Genomic DNA, 20,136 nt, shown 5'->3' on the forward strand with positions numbered 1-20,136 from the left:
GAAAAGCGGTGGGGGCCCCTTACCACCTGCTCCACTAACAACTGAAAACGCACGCGGATGGCAAAAAATTCCAAGCTGTGACTGTACTTTTCTAAAGTAGATGCAGACAGCGCGCTGTTTCTAATGTAACAAAAACATGGTTTGTTACATAACCTGTCCAAACACCTTGCTAAAATTTACCAGACTTTAGCGGAGAGGTGCGCAGCGTCTGACGTCTAAGTGAGACGTCTAGCGGTGTTATTGACCCATAAGGTGTGTATGCCAGTGGAACACACGTGGAGCACGTGACTAAAGTGCTATTTATCGAAGATAAGTGCAGGAAATTTAACAAAAGGAGGGTAAATGAATATGGATACCAGTACTGTAAAAAAAAACAATGATCATATAATATTAACGGGCTGAACATTAATAATTTGCCTCAATAATAATAAATTATCGGACATGAAATGTAAAATTAATTGAAATGCAGCATTGTGAATTTTTATTTCCCAATATATTGGTCTTCGAAGTGAGAATGTTATTTGTTATACTCTGCATCTTAATTCTTACCTAGAGCTTTATTTATTACTTTAAAATGTTTGTAATTATTGTCAAAACACGTTAGTGTTTACTGATAGTTTTATTCTAATGTTGTGAAGGGCATTAAATGAACATGTTGGGTTTTAAATTGTTCTAAAAAAATTTTTTGAAGAAAGTAAAAAGATATATTTGTTTGATAAGGCAGGGTTTCTGTTAAACCATCAGGAGGCCGGCCCTCACGGACTGACTTTGGACACCCCTGATTTAGAAACTCAGTACAGTGAGGTTCACCATCTACTGCAGGAGCTGCATCTGAATGATGCTGCTTTCAGCTGTACTTCAGTCTCTCTGTGACCCAGTTTGATAACTTTCTGTCCAGCATTAGTCTGAGGACAGAAAAATAACAATTCAATTAGAGGATTTTTTTAGTAATGTCTCAGTGTTATAAAGTTCAGGAGAGCAATCAAATTCTCCTCCATGTTGGTTTTGGACTCCACTGATTAGTCGCGTTTCCATTAACTCTGAAATTTTGCAAATTGGAATTTCGATAATAAGTTTACACCACAATTTCGGGAAAAAAAATTGAATTTTTCGAACAAAAGTTTTTGCTCTTGTAGGAGGTGGTATTTGGGGTGTATCAAAATACATTTTTCTCAAAACTGCAATGGAAACACTTGAAATAAATGCGCTTTTCGGTTGGAAGTGTCTGCTCTGAGCGCAACACAGCGGACACATCGAGAGATCCCACAGTTTCACAGCTCCTTAGAAATTGCGGGTCATACGGAATCCCGCAGCTCCTCCTCCTTTCCTCATCACTTCATCTGCAGACGCACTTTTGCAGCTTGGAGCCTGAAGTCTCAGGAGCACGAGCGCCGTGACAGAAACTTGAATAGATCTAGTCGTGTTTTCAAACAGAAAAAAGGTCCTCCTGATGCTTTGTTGTTAGAAAGCTACTGATCACGTCATCAGCACATCACACGCCAAAGCTAGGTTTCTGAATGGTTGACATTGGCCGAAGCTTTTCATATGTTCACATTTTTTCACTCCGGCATCATCACACAGAGACAGCCTGTTAAAATCTTTGGCCACAATGCCAATTGTGAAATTGGTGACATGATTTTTGCCATTTAGAAATAAAAAGTAGTGATCATGCTGTCCAAATTGTGTTTAAAAACCCGGGCACTAGATAGTCCTGCACCATTGAGTTTTTTAGTAGTTGGGATTAGAGAAGGAATTTGGACCAACCCATTCACTAAACATTGAAACTGGACGCCCCTGACGCACAAATCCCTTTTAATGTGAACTCAGAATAAGGTCATTTCAAGAGTTTCATTTCAGATAAACATAATCTAAAAATCATAGTTTGAATCAAAATCACATCAGGTTTCATCTTTCCTATACATTAGGTTTAAACCCTTTTTTAATTTAAACAAGTACGATTTCTCATCACATTTATATCCTATCACTGGTTTGAGTCGCATCGTCTCACTCTCATTTTTTAACATACAAATGTACTTTTTTTTTAATCCTTCTTCAAACCATGATACAAAGCTGCATTGTAGTAGGACAATGTGTCAAACTGTTTTTCCCCAAAGTATAATCGTCATTATAGTGAAATTATCTGGTAGCTCCACAGTTGATTTGATAATCAGATGATAGTCACAAAACAGTTTCTTCTACATGTAGGTACTTTAGATTCATGAATATCACAGATCTAAACTATATAAGCCATGAATCATCATTATTTTTGTAATGTTTTTGGGGAAATAGTTTAAAACAGTTGGTCAGGTTAACCCCCTCTGTAAAAATGCAGCTGCAGCTCTGCTGGTTTCTGTCACTGTAGCATCCTCTAGTTCAGCAGGTAACCTGCTTTCACTGACCATCAGTATCAGATGTTTGGATTGGTGAAAGTAGATTAACTTTATAGTATAATTTACTTCATCTTTGTGAGCACTATTAAAAAGATCAGACTAAACTCATTTTTTTGTTTCCAACATTTAGTTTCTGATTGAACACGGACTCTCCTACAGTCTTCATGAAATAACCTTTAGATTAGTTAATACATCGTGCTGCTGGTCTTCATCTGTTGTTGACATTCATGCATGTGGAAGTCTCAGGAGCGTGAGCGCCGTGACAGAAACTTGAATGGATCTAGTCGTGTTTTCAAACAGAAAAAAGGTCCTGATGCTTTCCTGTTAGAATGTTTTTTCTTTTAACCGCTGAACAGGCTTCTCACTCTTCTGAGTCGAACTGCCCTGCACGCGCGCCAGACAGAGCTGTGACGTCACCCAAATGCTCCTTTTAGTGAATGAAATAAAAAAATACTTGTTCTCATTCATCGCCGTGTTTGTAATGACATCGCGTGAGTTGGTTTGTGCTTTATCGCAAAATTATGATTTAATGGAAACTGTGTCATTTCCAAACTGTATTTTTCCAAATTCCTAGAATTTCGATAAAGTTTTGCGCAAATGTGTAATGGAAATGCAGCTAGTTTACTCTAAAAAAACATGCATGCAAAACTGCGCATAAAAAAACTTGCAAAACAGCAAGACCACAAAAAGTGAACTACAATACAGCGAGGGATTACTGTACTGCTGTAGTTTTATCCAATTTGCAAAATTTTTGACTTCCTGTTTGAAGCACATTCAAAATCAGACCTAATCGTTGAGTCAAGTCAGTTCATCAAGTAGCCACTAGGTGGCTTTTTACAGTTACAAGCCAGTCCTTATTCTTTATCTAAAACCATCGAGCTGTGCTACAGAGACTGTTTACTACAGTTTCTAAAGTATTTTTTCACCTATCAATACTCGATCTTAGTCGAGATGAACAGCAGAGTTCACTCACAAGAAAATATAAAAGCATGTATGTATAAATATTGTTCCAACTTGTTCTATAAATACAATTAATCTCTTTTTAAAAGTGCAAAATTAATGATTTACATTTTTTGCCATGTCTTCAAAGACCCACTATGAAGATTGTGTTTTTTACATGTTCTTGTAGCATTTTTCTGATAATAGAAGGAATACATAAAAAATAAAGCTTAAAATTGCATTTCATAGTATTTTATTTATTCAAGTCATTGTAAGTCAGCAGCAGATAAAAAAAAAGGCAGTTTGAAGAAGATTGTATTGTAATGAAGAAAATATGCTGGTTGGGTCACAAGATTCCTGCTCCAACCAATTCTGAAGGATCCACTTGCAGACAAATAGATCCATGAACGTCTTTGTTTTCCTCCTCTGACCTGGAATCTGGATCAAAATTGGATAGGTTCAGTATTGCTCACCATTTTTGTTGCACCGCTAATGTTAGAGGGGGTGGGGGGCTGTGAGGGGCTGTTGATAAACCTATTTTTTTTCCTCATATTTTTTTCGGCAGTGAAAGTTATTCAAGTTATAAACTGACCAATCAGATGTCTCAGTAAAAGTAGGTGGTGCCCGCTGGCCCCATGTTTGGATTTGACGTTTGATTGACTGATTCTGTAAAGACCACCTCCAAGTGTTAGGGGTGTGACTTCCAACAAGCTCACCCCAGGTAGATGAGAGTGGTTACCATGGAAACAAGAACTTAGAACGACTGACCAATCACAGCATACTGATGATTTCTGGCTCCAACATAGCGTCATTGTAAACAAATGGCGACTGAATTGACTTAGTTTGGTCAGATGGAAGTAAAACCATTTTGTACGGGTGATGTCATACTCCAGTTCCTATAGAGCTCGTGTCAAAGTCAAGGGCCGGATCCGGCCCCCCGGGTAATTCTATCCGGCCCTCCAGATCATTTTATTTTGACCCGATGTTATCTTCCATTTATTTCTAACTTTTATAATTTTGACAAAATATATTTTTACAGAGATTAAAATATTGATTCATTCTGGAATAAAATTCCTGCCTTTTTATTGTTCATAATTATGTTAAAAAGTTTCATTTTTAAAGTTTTCAAAGTTTTGTTTTAGAGTGTTCTGTTCGGCCCGCGACCCAAGGTGTGTTTTGGAGCAGGTCACATGATCGTAGACTCTGGTTCTAACTCGTCTTCCGTTCCCTCGTTTCAGAGAAAGCAGCAGGAGGTGGGGCCTCTGGGGGCGGGGCCAGTCGTCTGAGTGGCAGCTCCTCCTCTTCCTCCGATGACAGCTCCTCAACAGGAACCTCTTCATCCTCTGACACAGACTGAACTCTCTGAGGGGGGGGCACACACCTGTTACTGATCTTACACACAAACACAGAATCATATAGACTTTGTTCCTGAACAAACACACAAACGACCCACTCGGAACTTGGCACTCACACTTGAGCCCACGCTCAGACGTGCAGACTGTATGTAAATAGGCTGACCTTGCTTTTTTTTCTCCCCCCTCTTCTTTAGCTTCTAGTGTTTTTATTTTCTATTTTTTTCTTCTGGAGAGAAGCAGTCAGTCAGGAAAAGGGGGAGGAGAGAATAGGGGCGGAGACAAAACCATCACAGGTTTCCTCCTCCTTCTCCTGGATATCCGGCGCGACCCCTGACCTCTGAGCACATTCCAGACGCACCACGAGAGGAGGAGGAGCAGCCAATCGCTGGCACAGCGTCGGATCACCGATCAATCGAAAGTGTACGAGGAGAAGATGTGGATTATTGTTGGATTATTGATTGATGCGTGGAATCCATCGTGACATAATAACGTGGAGTTATTTTAGAGGATGTTGCAGGGAGGGGCTCCTGGGACCGAACTGATCCAAAAAAAAGTTTTTTTTTTATTTGTGGAGCTGAACTTCAGGATGCAGATCAGCTGACTGTCGGAGCGTCTCTCTGCAACACATTTTACTGAAATGTAAAAGTTCTTGGCAAGAAAAAAAAAGACATTTAATGTGTGAAACTTGTTTAAATAAGGATCGTATTTCTGTTCAAACCCCCCCAACGTCCCCTGAGAGCAACCCTGCTGGTCCTTCAGGCAAGATCTGCAACCCGCTGTCTGACTGAAGTTTTAGGTACCAAAACGTAACTCCCATACCCGTTCCTAGCCCCGCCCCCATCACCTCCTGACTCGGCGCTCATCAGAGCGAAGCCCGTTATCAGGTTCTTCCCGAACACTACATTTCCTTGTTTGGATTTTCAGGTCGTGTGCTGAACTTGTTTGTGTCTTCTGGATATAAAACTGTCTTTGTACCGCTGTCCTGTCCTAACCTGGCAGCCCCGCCCACCCGGCTCAACAGCTGCTCCAGATCTGCTCCCACGCTCAGGCCAATCAAAGTCCTGCGGCTCTGAGAAATCACTTCCTGTGTTGCTTTCATCAGCCAATAGGAGAGAGGTGGGCGTGGCCAGGCACAGCAGTTTGGAGTCGAATTCAAAAGCAGTTCATGTCTCATCCTTCAGTGCAGCAGCTTGGTGGCAGTTTCTTCGTTCGCTGCTGTTTCTGATTGGCCCGTTGTGTCTGCGCTCTTCTACACGATTGGCCCTGTCTCAATTTATATTCATTTAATTTTTTATTTTATTTGAAATGCTTCTTGTTGTGGCGCCCCCTGAAGGCTACTTTTGGCATTACTCTTTTTGTTTCAGCTTTCAACCAAAACTCATGGCCTTCCTTTGATGTCCCTCGTCACCACGGAGACGGTTCAGCTCTTGTGTTTTCACGTTTGTGGTTTGCCTTCTCTCTCGGGGTGAAACGACGGCCTGAAACAGTCGCTCAGAACAAGGTTTCCTGTCTGAGTGTGAAGGACAGACAGACAGACAGCTCGTTGCCACAGTAACCCTTCTCTGTTTCCTTTTAGTTAATGGTTGAGCTTTGAAGCTAATAGTTAATTTTTGTATTTTAATAAGAAAAAGGAAAAAGGTGATTTTATGTATTTGCATGCACTCCGGCCGTACGTTCTTTCTTCTGTATGTTTGAGCACTGTATAGTAGCTGTATAGTAGCTGTCTGAGGTGTAGAAGGAGCTCCGCTCAATAGAGATGCAGAGGACGAACCATCAAAAACCAACAAGTGAATTATTTGATGTAATTACTGATATGGGATCCTTATTTTCTGAGTTAATTTGTTTTCATAAATAAACCATATAAACTGAGAGATGTTTGCTCATTTCTCATTCTTAGCTCTTTTTGGGCGGCACCGTTATATACCTGGGGGGGGGTGGTTTCGGAGAAGGTAAGTTCACGCTCTGAGACCATTCATTTTTATTGAAGGACATGAGTTTCCTGTCATAAAAATATGAACATCCATGATGCCAGTCTCCCGTTCCACCACATCCCAAAGGTGATCTACTGAGATGTAGTGACTGTGAAGGTCATTAGACTCCAGAGAACTCATTGTCATGTTCAAGAAACCGATTGACATGGTCAGTTACAATACTCGGGTTGACTGATGTTGAAGTCATGCTTAATTTGACCAGTGTGTAAAGAAAATATCCCCCACACCATGACACTACCACCACCAGCCTGAACCTTTAACACAAACCAGGATGGATCCATGCTTTCATGTTGTTGATGCCAAATTCTGACCCTACCATCTGAGCAGAAATAGAGACTCATCAGACCAGATAATGTTTTTCAATCTTCTATTGTCCAGTTTTGGTGAATCTGTGTTAATGTAGCCTCAGTCTCTTGTTCTTAGCTGACAGGAGTGGTACCTGGTGTGTTCTGCTGTTGTAGTCCGTCTGCCTTAAGGTTGGATGTGTTGTGTGCTAGTATGTAGGAAAAAAAAAAGAAGCCCCTCCCTGTCTGTCCAGTGTGAACACAAAAGACTAAACGCTTGGAACACACGTTGCATGGTCAGTGTGGATGCAACATAACAGCTCCTGGTGAGTTAAAATTAGGCCAGCCATACCTAACTACCCAATCAGAGTCCCTGACTGGTTCAAGTTCAACTTGGTGTAACTTTTTACACGTATTTCGAACACTACGTTTGTACATAGAGCCCGAAAACTGTTCTAGAAATGTGAGAAGGTGAACGTAAATGATGATGCCTAAAATGCACATTTAAAGACTTTATTGAAATTGGTCACTTGAGAGTGCATTGCTGTGTTTAAAGAGTAACCAAACCCTAAATCATTTTTTTTTTGCTTTTGATCTCTTTAAATGGGGCTTTTAATGTACTGTATGTTGGTCATGGCCATTTTTTTGATAAATTAAAATAGAATAGTTTAATACTTGAAAATATAGTCAAAGGCCATCTGTTTGCTGCCCCCTACAACTTGAATCGAGGTATTTCAGTTGAATTTTATGATTGGCCAAACTATGCAAGTTTCAAAACTCTCACATCACGATCTGCAGCTCCAGTAACAATAACAGTCCTGCCCCCCAGCCCCACCCCTCTTGACTGGATCTTGAACATGCATGGGTGGCTGAACAGGAACTGATCTCACTCTACCTCTGAACTATGGCCACACTGAACCTAAATGTGTGAGATCTGCATCAAAAATAAGGGAATAAAGATCACTGTCCCAGCATTTTTGGAGGAAAGTATGCACGAAATACTCTAGTTTATCTGTTTTGGATAAAGAGTCCGAATAAATGTTAAATATTAAAGAAACAGAGCTCAAGTAGAACTGAAAATGAAATGAGGACTGACGCTAAAAGTCAGGATAAATGCACTTAATGGTTTGTGCAGCAGCTGAATATGAATAAAAATAAAATTTGAAGAGAAATTCAAAACAAAAGCAGAAAGGAGTTATAATTCTGATGGCGAAAAATCACTACAACACCGAGTCAAAGTGACAGTCAACAAAAATTATCTCAGAACTCTGAAAGTTTTGACAGCTTTATTCTAAAAAGTACAAAAAAAGTTTTTTGGTAACATTGTTTGAAAAAAGCATTTTATTGGTCATAGCTTCGATGTGATTAAAATGCAAGTTTAACAGAAAAAAACGAAATAAATAAATGAAGATTTAAATAAACATGAAGAATATTTTTATTTTTTTTTCCTCTAATGGACCTGTTTTGTGTAAGGAAATACTGTTAGCTTGTAAACAAACTTTTGTTCTTGTAGATAAAAAAAGCGAATAGATAGTAAAAGCACATTTGATAGAATCTGATTATTTTTCTCTTTTAGCTAATACTTTTCAAAATTTCTTAAAATTTCAAACTGATTTTTTTTATTTAACTATTCTTGTCTATCAATAAATGTAATATTTACAGTATAAAATGTAACAACTGTTTTTTTTTATTTACACAAATAAAAGTATGTACAGAAATTTAGAGTATAAATCAGTTGTAAACATTCTGAATCTTGAGCTGCCATGCTGAGAACTGCAGTCGCAGCAGTGCATTGTGGTCTATGTAGGCGTTGACATCTTCAGTGGTCATCAGGTTTAATCCGCAGGAACTCGCGTCGGGTCCGAGCTTGACCCGTTTCGGCCCTGATCCCGTTCACATGACGCTGCAGATCTTGGAGCGTCCCTCCGGTTCCGACACCCCCCTCTTGTCTCGGATCAGCACCGCCTGGTTCCCGTAGCTGCTGTACCAGGCTGACTGGCTCCGGTTCAGGTAGGTGGAGGGCGGGGCCGCCTCCATCTGCTGCTGCTGCCAGACCAGCAGCGACGTGTCCTGGTACCGCAGCCGCGCGAACGACTCGGACAGAGCCTTCTCTGCCAGCGGGGGCCGGACCCGCGCCGCTGCCGGACCGGAAGGTTCCGGTTCTTCTACGCCGTCTGCCATGGCGCTCCGAGGAGCAGCAGCAGCCCCGAGAAGGGCGAGGTTCGGTCCATTCTAAGCTGGCTCACGTTCAGGTTCGAGTCAGTCACGAACCTGAAGGAGACCAGAGCAGCGGCGTGTTGAGTTCACGACTCAGATAAAACGTAGGAAACTGGAAGTTTGACCCAAATCCACGTTGGGATTTAACTTAACAAACCAATCAAACTAGATCCAGAACCAGACTGGACCTCTTCTCACAGTGAAAGTCCGATCGATGACCCGCCTTTCTCCTCCCAATCCTCCGTTAATCTGCTGACATCTGCAGTCCGAAGCCCGCGCGGCTGATGACACCGTGAAACACAAACTTTACAAGGTTCGGATATGACGTATCTACCTTTAAACTCAGGTAATCAGGTGTGATATCCGATCTGTTTGTCCAGAAACAAAAGTTTTTCAATTGTCAGAGGAGCGTCAAGTTGCATATGCAACCCCTAGCAACCGTGTGCTCGCTATGTAGTCCGGGCAGGAACAAAAAAAGGGAACTTAAAGTTCCACTTCAACCATTGACTGTATTTAACAAACAACAGAGAACATATTTTTTAAAAGATTTTGAAAAAATTAAATATCCTTACCGTGAAAGTTTTTTAAACAACGTTTTTATGTGCACCACATATTTATTTTTATTTTTTACAATAAGTATTTTTCTGGCCACAAGAGGGCGCCAAAGACTTGTTTCGTGGCTCTAAAATGGATAATGAACAGTTTTTAATTTGTCGCAGTTTAATTGCAGTTTTAAAAGCTAATTTTAAATTAAATCATGAAAAGCAGATGGCTGGTCACGAAAAATACTCAGTAAACCTTATACAATCAACTAATTTGCAAGGCTGTCTAATCAAAAACATTTCATTCCAACATAAAAACAGATGAAAGGAACATGTATGAACATCCAAATACAGAATTAACAATCAGACATTACCTTTGACCGATATGTCAGCCAAACATATTTCAATAAAACTGTTAGAGAAACATGGTGAAATGTTAAAAAAAAAACAAGAAAACAAGAAAACCCCAGAAAGGCTAAAATTTGCTTGTAAGTATTTATCATGGTTCTCTTCCTCCTAGATGGGGGTTAAAATATCACATATGTGACTGCCTCTTGGCCAGGACTCCCTTACAGTGAAGATTTAAATCGCAATGGGATTATTATGGATAAAGGTCAGTAAATAAATAAATAAATAATAAAACAATTGCAATGCACTGCCACAAGTTAATCTCTGAGATCTCTCTCCGGTGAACGTTAGTGTTTACTTTTAGTTGAAGTGATGCAGTAGCTCACACGTGTGAAAGTTTTCATAGTTTCATAATCATAGATTCTAATCAGACAGTGAGGACTATATAAAGAGCTCACAAAGAACTCTATTTTCTGAAAGAAACTTCTTTAAACAAAAGCAGGTGGATGTTGAAGTCAGGAAGAAGATTCTGCATAAATGCACCCAATTAAATGTATAGAGGAGGAGTTTGTGGAGTTTTGTGTAATACAATACATATTTATTTAAAAAAAGCAATATTTATCATATATTTATGTCCCACAGCAGTCCTGGACTGCAATCACCACAATGTTTTTGCATTTTTTTTTCTTACTGCCCCTTTGAGTGAAAAATTCACCCTTACAACATAATCAAAACTAACCAAAGTTTGCACACACATACTGCCTAGTGACAATGAATTTTAGGCATAGTGAAGGAAAATTATGACATCACAAAAATAAAAAAAGAAGAAAGAAAACCTCATACGGAGCTCAATTTTTCTATTTCCAAAATTCACTAACAAAACCAAAGAACCCCTGTTATGGATATCCAAAGGAAGTTTGGAAATCATTACGCTGAGGCGTTCACAGACCAGCCGAGAGACGTAGTCTCTCCAGCGTGTCCTGGATCTTCCCCTCAGCCTCCGCCCAGTGGGACATGCCCGGAACACCTCCCCAGGGAGGCGTCCAGGGGGTATCCAGACCAGATGCCCGAGCCAATTTAAATGGCTCCAGTTGATGTGGAGGAGCAGCAGTCTCTGCAGGTGATCCAGCTTCTCACCGTATCTCTAAGGGATTGTCCAGCCAGCCTCCAGAGGAAGCTCATTTTAGCTGTGTATAGGTGGTACCTCATACTTTCAGGTCATGATTCAGAGCTCATGATCTTAGGTGAGTACTGGAATAAAGAATGATCCGTAAATTTAGAGCTTTGCTGTTTGGTTCCGTTCTCTCTTCACCACAACGGACTTGTACACCGATTGTATACAGACGGATGCTGCTCCAATTCTGTCAACCTCACTTTCCAATCTTCCCTCACGCGTGATCAAGACCCCGAGATAATTAAACTCCTCCTCCTGGTACGGTCTCCCATAGCAGGCAAGTCCTGGGTGACGAGACAGACACGGCGGTTCAGAACCCCCTTTATGGGAACCAGAAGAAAAGATCACCTGGATTGGCGTCACCTGGGCCCAGCCTTGGAGCCAGGCCTGGGGTTGGGGCTCGCAGGTTAGCGCCTGGTGACCTCGGTCTCCTCCCACTGGCCCCAGTCGGGCCCAGCTCAAGGTAACGACATGAGCTCACTCTCCTGTGGACCCAGCACCTTTTGAAGAGCGCAGAAGAGGCTGGTATCATGTGGTTCGGCGGCCCAAACCACGGTCTTGGAAAATTGGGTAAATGAAAGACATGAATCCTTGGCTCAAGCTGAACAAAACGGTATAGCATAATATGAACATATTAGGAATGTGGGCGTGGTCAACAAAAAAAAAAAAAACCTTCTTTGCTGCAGAAATCCAAAAAATTACTTTCTAAAAATTACATAGACCTCTTCATGAACCCCAAGCAACCAAAACACAATAAGGTTTCTATGGAGATAAACCAACAGAAAATCTGTCATTTAAAAAATTAACATTTCCTTCAGGTCTATCTCTGAATCCAGAGCCGTCTCTTCTGCGCAGATACGGCGGCTGACAGAGACTGTGGTTAGCGGATACACATCCACACATTACTGTGAAATTCAGGAGATTTACTGCAATCTGTGGCTTATAGAGTTTTCATAAATTCAGCTTTTTGGACCAGATGATATTTACAAAAACTTCAAAGAAAGAAAATAATAAGTGAATATTTTGCTGTGGTTATATATCCAACATATTTCTCTTAAATTTCTTTTAGAAATATTATTACTAAAACAGGCAAATATGCAAAAATCAGCCAAAGTTTTTCTGTTTTGAAGCTGTGAGTAAGCTGTTGGTTTCTGCATACACACTAACGAACACACACCAACACACACACACACGCTCTGTATTTAGCCTGGACTTGGTCCAGCTTGATCCAGTTCAGAAAGCAGAATGTGAGCAGATGATATTCTATATGAACACTCATCTATTCCAGAGAAAAGCTGTCTGTAGCGTCTGATGATGAAATCAAATCTGTGTTTTTGTGGTCGGCGTTCAACTCAATGTTCTGTTCCACAGGAAGACAAAACTTGATCCTTCATTTAAAAAAAAAACAATATTAAGTAACAGTATTACTAAATAAAGTAAAATAACCAAGAAGCTCAAAAGCATGTCCAAAAAGGATGGAAAAATAAAATGTAAAAAAATTGATAAAATAATGAAAACAAATTAAAATCCACTCTACTTGTATCTCTTCTTGTTTCTTAACAAAACTGCTTTTTCCTTTGGAGTTTTTCAGTCTAAAATGCAACATTTCCTCTGATTGAAGGTGGACATGTTCAATTTGAAATAGGACTCTATTTCATGTCTGTATTGAAATGTTTCCTTGAGAAGAATATGTGCAGATTTGTATGTGAGGAACATTTTCTAATAGCAACCTGTTACTTGAACCTTTTTTTTAACCCTAGAACACTTTTGCTATAAAACGTTACTCCATCACTTTTGCCAGGTAGTTTTTACCCAATATAATACACCTAATTAAAAAGTATTTGTCATAAAAAATAGATTAAAATATGAAAACACATGATAATTTAGAGTAGTTTTTTTATTTATTTTCAATTGTGGTTTATGTAACAAAATGGAACATAGAGAAAGATCCTAAAAACATCCTTGAAAATCACTGAAAATTTAGGAATTTGAGAACAAAAATTTATATATATAGGATACTTGGCCCTTGGTCCACCCATGTAGAGTAAAATATTGAAAGTTCTCTAAGGAATAAGTTGATTTATTCTGGAATAATATTCATGCCTGTTTTTGTTGATGGTAACGTTAAAAAAAGTTACATTTTAAAAGTTTAAAAAAAATTGTTTTAATCTGTTCAATAAATGTTTGTCCTGTTCGACCTGTGACCTAAGGTGTGTTTTGGATTTTGACCCCCTGTGCGATTGAGCTTGACACCCCTGCATGGGGTTAACATATATTAGACTGGATATTGCAGCAATTAAAAAAAGAGCATTTGAGCTTTAGTTCCAGATGTATACTGATTCTTTTTTTTGTTAGAATACATTTGCACAGGAATTTCATCTCTGTATACATCTTTATGTTATGTTTTGTTAATGTGTTAAAAAAAAATCTATGAATATAGAAGAAAGTAAACACTGCAACCTGAGTAGGACTACTATCAAAAAAAAGGGAGAACTCTTGCTAAAAGCTTCTGCTTCCAAACTAAAGGTGCATTCATGTTTATTTTATTATTGCTTTCATCCATGAATGACCCGTTTGATGTTACATTTACACAGGGCTTGTGTCATGCGCTAAATGTGCATTCTTGAATGTGAGTTTAGCTTCATGGGGTTCACACTGAACAAACAGGGAGGGGCTTCTTCTTCCTCCTCTTTGCTACTGTTTACTATCTGCTATCTTCAGTTGGAGAAGGTTTGGTGTGAAACGTCATAGCAGTGCAAATCTGGTGAATCTTGCTCCAGGCTTTTTCTTTCTCAGCTCTATTCCGATATATAAGAGACTTGGTGTCGTATAATCCCGCCTGGGCACAAATCGCCATCATTTACGCATGAGTAATTTTCAAACAGTTGGTACTTCTGCAAATTCATAAGGGGATGTCATCCAAGTCACCACCAAATCCTAGTCCCCGGGCTAGGCAAAAACAGGCTACAAAAAGTGTGTAGCTATGCGCTAACGTGAGAGTTTTGAAACGTGTTTACATAGACTTTTCATAGACCGCTCTTCTCCTTCAGAATGTACTGGAATGACGTTGATCGTGTGAACAGTGCAAAAGTTACAGTATGTTAAAGATTTTGTGTTTAAGTCACACTGATGACACCTCAGGTGTTAAAGCAGGGGTCTGGAACCTGTGGCATATTTAGCAACATGCTAATGTTTTTGGTTGATTTGTTATCTACTGGGATTTTTTGAGTATATTTAGAGTTTAGCTTCTATTTTAGCAACAGGCTGAATTTTTTGACTAACTTAGTTTATTCTAATTTTAGGCTGTATTGGAGTTTAGCTTGTAAATAACCAATGTGTTAGCTTTTTGCTGGCTTATTTGGCATCTACTAAGGTAAACATGTAAAAAAACACACATTTTGAGAGATTCTAGTTTCTTCTTATAATGTTGCATTTGTTAGACATGATTTGTATTTCTTTAAAAAAAAGATCATGAATGAAAATTCAAATTTCGGAAAAAGGCAAAAGTACGACTATATGGCTCCTCTAGGTTTTGATCAGTAGAAAATGAACCCAAATGGCTCTTTTACTGTTAAAGGTTGTGACTTCTGTGTTAAAGGGTTAAGTGGGAGTTCCTAATTGACTGGATGTGATTGCCATGCTTCTCTGGACTTCTCTCTATTTACCTGGAAACTTTTAACTAGTTTCCAGGTTCAAGTGCTTAAAGAAACTCAGTTTGTTCCTCTCACTGCAGCATCACCCCCCCAGCACCCAAAACAGCTGACTGCAGAAGAAGGTCAGCTGATCTATTTATAGCAGAGTCTCTCTGAGTTGGAGGGGCTCTGTCACAGTCCTGCACACCTCCTCCGCCTGCCGACCAGCCAGCCTCCGTCATGCCCGGCAGCCAGGCCCGGAACCGGGTCCGAGACCGGAACAATGTCCTGAACCGCCCCGAGTTCATATCCCTGAACCAGCCACCACGCAGGGAGCACGCAGCGGGGGAGAGCCGGGGGGCCGGGGGTACGAGGAGACCCGCGTTCAAACAGCAGAGTCAGCAGGAGGACGCGGGAGGGAGGTAAGAGGTCCAGAGGCTCCACCCACTGACACCCCGTGACATTTAGAGTGGAAACAGAGCTGACCCTGGACCCGGTCCGGGGACTGGTCCCTAAAACTTTGAGATGCCTGCAAAAATTTTGGGTTTAAACTCAGTGGAAATCTCCGTATAGGTTCTACCACTGCTTAAGTTTCACTGCATTAACTCCAAAATGTGTATTTCTACCAATAAAATAATTTCAAAAACTTTTTTCTAGACCTTTCTTAGTTTAATTAAGAAAAAATACAACTAAAGATGCTGGTAGTAACCTGAAGATAGATCTGAAGATCAAGAGCAGTTCTTAAAGTTATTAATGTCCTTAACTGCCTCCTTATGGTTCTTGAAAGGAGGACTAAGAAACAGAAGTGGACCCTAAACTGACAATCTGTAAATTATATTTTAAGTTTATCTTATAATTTGACTCTGTGATCTTTCTGAACATCTAAACTTTTCATAAGTCTCAAAACAAAGGACAGAAAAAATTCCAAAAGTTCTGTTGGAAAGGAACAAAGTTCAGAACCAGCCTTGTGCTACATTCACACCGTGCTAGGAATTAAAACTCCATGTAAATGTATATTTATGTGCTTTTCAGGTTTCTGCATTCAAAACTCTCACATCCACATTCTGCTATGTAAGTTTTTAAGTTCGTTTTTAGGCTCTACATAAAAACATGTGGTAATTGTGGACTCATCAAAAGTTAAATCAGTGGAACTTTGACCAATCAGAGACTTGGATTTGGTAATTGCTGTTTCTGACCAGCTGATTGAAAGTGAAAGAAAAATCCTGGAGCAAAATTAACGAGATTTGTACCGCGTTAATATTTCACACCAAGCCATTTGATCGTGACCCACGAGATTTGAGTCGTGACCCACGAGATTTGATCGTGACCCACGAGATTTGATCGTGACCCACGAGATTTGAGTCGTGACCCAGAGATTTGATTGTGACCCACGAGATTTGGTCGTGATCCAAGAGATTTGATCGTGACCCACGAGATTTGATCGTGACCCACGAGATTTGAGTCGTGACCCACGAGATTTGATCGTGACCCACGAGATTTGAGTCGTGACCCACGAGATTTGAGCCGTGACCCACGAGATTTGGTCGTGTTTCACGAGATTTGGTCGTGACCCACGAGATTTGGCCGTGATCGTCAAGACATGAGTAAGGGGAGCTGTACAGGAAATAGGTCAGAACTGTTTGCAGCACCTGCTGTCTCTCAAAAGCGTATACAAAAACCCATGTGACATGTAGCATAAGACCACACAGGAAGTACTTTTATTCTGAAAGTCTAAGTAACAGAACGGAAACATTTTTGGGAGTGTTTGGGTCACTTCCTGTGAAGGACAGGTTTTAAAACTGGAGGTTGATCTGTGTCTTTGTGTGGTCTTCAGGGGGCCTAGGGAGTCCTCTGAGGGGGGCCCCGTTGCAGATGGGGGACCAAAGGATGCGTCCCGTTGGCCAGAGCAGGACTGTATGCAGCTTAACCCCACCTTCAGAGGGATTGCCATCAACTCTCTGCTCGCTATTGACATTAGCCTGTCCAAGCGTCTTGGTATGTGCGTGGGGGCCCACAGCCCGGGGGCCCCACTGCGATCCATGGTGACCCTGCTGGCCTTCACAGGACACGCCTTCCCCTGGATCTGTGGGACATTGATCTGCCTGTGGAGGAGCAACACCTTAGCTGGACAGGAAGTCCTGGTTAATCTGCTGTTAGGTGAGAAGTGTGACAGACAGACAGAAACACCAGTGGAAGTTGTCTATCTCTGTCTGTCTCTGGTCGTTGGAAACACACTCTCTCTGGTTGTTGTCTCGTGTGTTCCTCTCCACAGCCCTGTTCCTGGACCTGATGACAGTAGCTGGAATGCAGAAGCTGGTGAAGCGGAAGGGCCCGTGGGATTACCCCCCAGGACTTTTGGACTACATCGCTATGGACATGTATTCTTTTCCAGCGGCTCACGCCAGTAGGGCCGTCATGGTGTGCAAGTTCCTTCTTAATCACCTCGTCCTGGCGGTCAGTTGATTGTCGTCTCCCTGAAGAGAATTTTGAGTCAAGTGTGTCCGTTGTTGTCTCAACTCAGCAACTGTCCCGCAGGTGCCGTTGAGGATCCTTCTCTACCTATGGGCTTTCCTGGTGGGTGTGTCCCGGGTGCTTCTGGGTAAACATCACCTTTCGGACGTAGGTTGTGGATTTGCTCTGGGCTTCCTGCACTTCAGTCTGGTGGAGTCCGTCTGGTTGGATTCTGCTACCTGTCAAACTCTCATCTCCTTTGGCACGTTCCGCTGGACTCCACTGGTGTAGAACCAGCTCAGTCAGGAGCGAGACTGCTGCAGACTTTTGGAAGCTCAGCCTGCCAGAGCGTCATCATCAACGTCACGTTGCTCCACTGAATGCAACAGATGCAGACTGAGCTGAAATGTGTTGGAATGATGAGGTCCATGTTGGTTCAGGTTTTGACTGGTGCTGCGTTCATGATGGTTTTGGAACGTCTGGTCAGTCTGGGTTCAGTTTTACACACTACATGGGGGGTTGACTATAGAATCAGTGTTCATTCAGAGATATTAATGAATTAATAAACACAATTTTTAGGCTCATACTTTAAATTTTTAGGAGGATTTTTTTTAAAGTTTGGACTTCCTGTTTTACTTTGTTAACTTCTCAGTACAAAAGCTAAACCTCAGTGTTTACAGTTGGATGAATCAGTAAGTTTTAGTCTTTTTGAAGTATCATCTATTATTTTTTTATTATGGTTCATATTAAGATCATTTTTGACAAGTTAAACTTCATAATTACGTCTGACCTCTCGTAAGTCCCGCCCCCTAAAAATGTAAATGACGATGTCAACAAAATAAAACTATGGTGGAAAATGTAGTTGTATTAAAGGGAAAAATGCCACTTTTTTGAAAACAATGTTATGAAAAACCATAAAAACCACTAAGACAAATGAAGGAAGCCATTGACTGTTAATTTATTTTATTTTTTTATGACGCCTGATTAAAATGATTGTGGAAGTTGTTTTTAAATGAAGAGTGAACTAAAATGGTCAAGTTTCACTGTGGTTTGATATAAACATGGTTTCATACCAATAATTTGTCATTTTTGGCCTCTTTCTTTTTTCAGTTTTGATAACTGATAGGGTTGTGGTTATTATGATTCTTATGACTGCTGTTCGTCAGAACGATTACGCAATCTTTCTGTTGATAAAGTCACGTCAAAGTTGAGGCTTCAATTGAAAAGACTTGAACTAATAGATCTAATAGACTGTTTAATTGAGCAGAACATGCTCAAAAACTTTAGTTTGGTTTGTTCAAGAACTGAAAAATTTCACCTAAACTGGTGGAGACCAACAAGCAAACGCTGGTCTGCTACAGACAGGGTAAAAAGAAGCAACAATAGAGACACTTCATCCTGGAAATGGTAAACCAACCATCAGCTACCCTGAAGAGGCCGAGAACATCCTACAGGAAGTCAAGAAGACATAATTGGCTTGACAATCAAGTTCAGGTCAGAAGGTTTTATTTCTTCTTCCGTCATCCAGTCAACCTGAACTTGAAACTTTGTCATTGCCTCCTAGCTCCCTCTTTAGGGATCGCCACAAAAAATCATCCAAACCATTGAGGATATAAGAGAATTGGAGTGAGTGAGTGTGACTTCACCCATTGAAAAATGTTAATTAAATCAATGTTTTTGCAATAACAGACGCCGACATGTGGGAAAAAGAAATTGTCAGAGGGCAGGGATTGGTCCAGTTCAATCATTAACATTGACTGTATAAAGACAAGTGGACTGACTGACTTTAGCCATAGAAAACGTCGTACTTCTGGCACCATCAACACTATGTCAATTCAGATGCTATTTTTCTGTGATACGCACACCGCTATGTCGAGGCAGACGACGACAGTAAGCAGTGATTGATCCGAGTCAACGCTTCCTTCTGTCTCCAATCAGGGGTGAGCCTGTTGGAAAGCCACACCCCTTCCACTGAAATCGTGCTCGGGAGAATCAAAAATTTTAAATGTTTGAGGTGGGGGCCGGTGGGCACCACATGCTTTTGTTAAGGCACCTGATTGGCCAGTTTATTGTTTGAAAATCTTGCACTACAGAAAAAAAAGAAATACAAAAGAATTAACAAGAACATGTTAAAAAGGGGTTATAATAGCTGTTTATTTCTCTATAGAAGTCTATGGAGTCAATAATCTAACCCAATTGTTGTAGCTATGTTATACATGTATTTTTTTAGATCTAGCCTTTAATTTATATTTCAACCAAAGTACATGAAAAATAATTATAACAAGTTTTTAAAAATGGGTCAGTGTGAGGTGTTACAGGAAGAGTTGAGCCTCTTTGGAGGGTTGAAACTGGCAGAAGAAACATCTTTGTGTCTAAATGTAGTGAATTTGACTCAGTTTGGGACTAAAATTCACAGAAAAATGTGATTGATCGAGAAATATCAAGAGCTCATCCTCAAATATGGTGAAGTCAGTTGTACATCCACATCCTTGGTTCTGCACAACATAAAAATATTATTGCAGGAGATTTTTTGGTTTATATGATCATATGAAATTTAAAAGATAAAATGTTTTTTTTGTTTAGTTTTAAAACTATTGAGATTTTCAATTAAAAACCGAGGTTTGCGTTCACACTCTTTCCTCTATTGACTTCATTCCAGAGAACATGAAAGAAGAGACTTCGTGAAAGCTTGTGTTCAGACAGAATAATGTTAAATTACCATGTTAATCTAACTTTATCACCTGGTGAAAGCTGCTGCAGGCGTGAGAGGAGGAAACTCAAACACAAATGAGATGAGAGCAGCTCAAACCGAC

At 40.4% G+C, this 20,136-nt stretch overlaps 3 protein-coding genes across 9 annotated transcripts in view; 2 read left to right on the plus strand and 1 right to left on the minus strand.

Annotated features, from left to right (window-relative positions):
- Window positions 1–6,555, plus strand: part of LOC112148932 (bromodomain-containing protein 3) — a 24,185-nt gene extending 17,630 nt beyond the window's left edge. For all 7 annotated transcript variants that reach the window (XM_024276360.2, XM_024276365.2, XM_036213730.1 and 4 more), the window contains one exon: window positions 4,568–6,555. In XM_024276360.2, coding sequence (XP_024132128.1) covers window positions 4,568–4,686 — 119 coding nt within the window. In that variant the 3' untranslated portion in view covers window positions 4,687–6,555. The remainder of the gene's footprint in view (window positions 1–4,567) is intronic.
- Window positions 6,556–8,403: 1,848 nt separating this feature from the next.
- LOC118599184 (putative uncharacterized protein BRD3OS) lies at window positions 8,404–9,635 on the minus strand. Its single transcript, XM_036213731.1, has one exon. It carries the CDS (start codon window positions 9,138–9,140, stop codon window positions 8,853–8,855), a length of 288 nt encoding a protein of 95 aa, XP_036069624.1. The 5' UTR covers window positions 9,141–9,635; the 3' UTR covers window positions 8,404–8,852.
- A 1,610-nt stretch (window positions 9,636–11,245) lies between these two features.
- LOC112148939 (inactive phospholipid phosphatase 7) lies at window positions 11,246–18,396 on the plus strand. Its single transcript, XM_024276376.2, has 6 exons — window positions 11,246–11,310; window positions 11,410–11,810; window positions 14,974–15,294; window positions 16,707–17,029; window positions 17,145–17,326; window positions 17,408–18,396. The coding sequence occupies exons 3-6, from the start codon at window positions 15,113–15,115 to the stop codon at window positions 17,612–17,614; spliced, it is 894 nt and encodes a 297-aa protein (XP_024132144.1). The 5' UTR covers window positions 11,246–11,310; window positions 11,410–11,810; window positions 14,974–15,112; the 3' UTR covers window positions 17,615–18,396.
- The last annotated feature ends 1,740 nt before the right edge of the window (window positions 18,397–20,136 follow it).

This window comes from Oryzias melastigma, linkage group LG9 (genome assembly GCF_002922805.2).
Source record: "Oryzias melastigma strain HK-1 linkage group LG9, ASM292280v2, whole genome shotgun sequence".
NCBI lineage: Eukaryota > Metazoa > Chordata > Actinopteri > Beloniformes > Adrianichthyidae > Oryzias > Oryzias melastigma.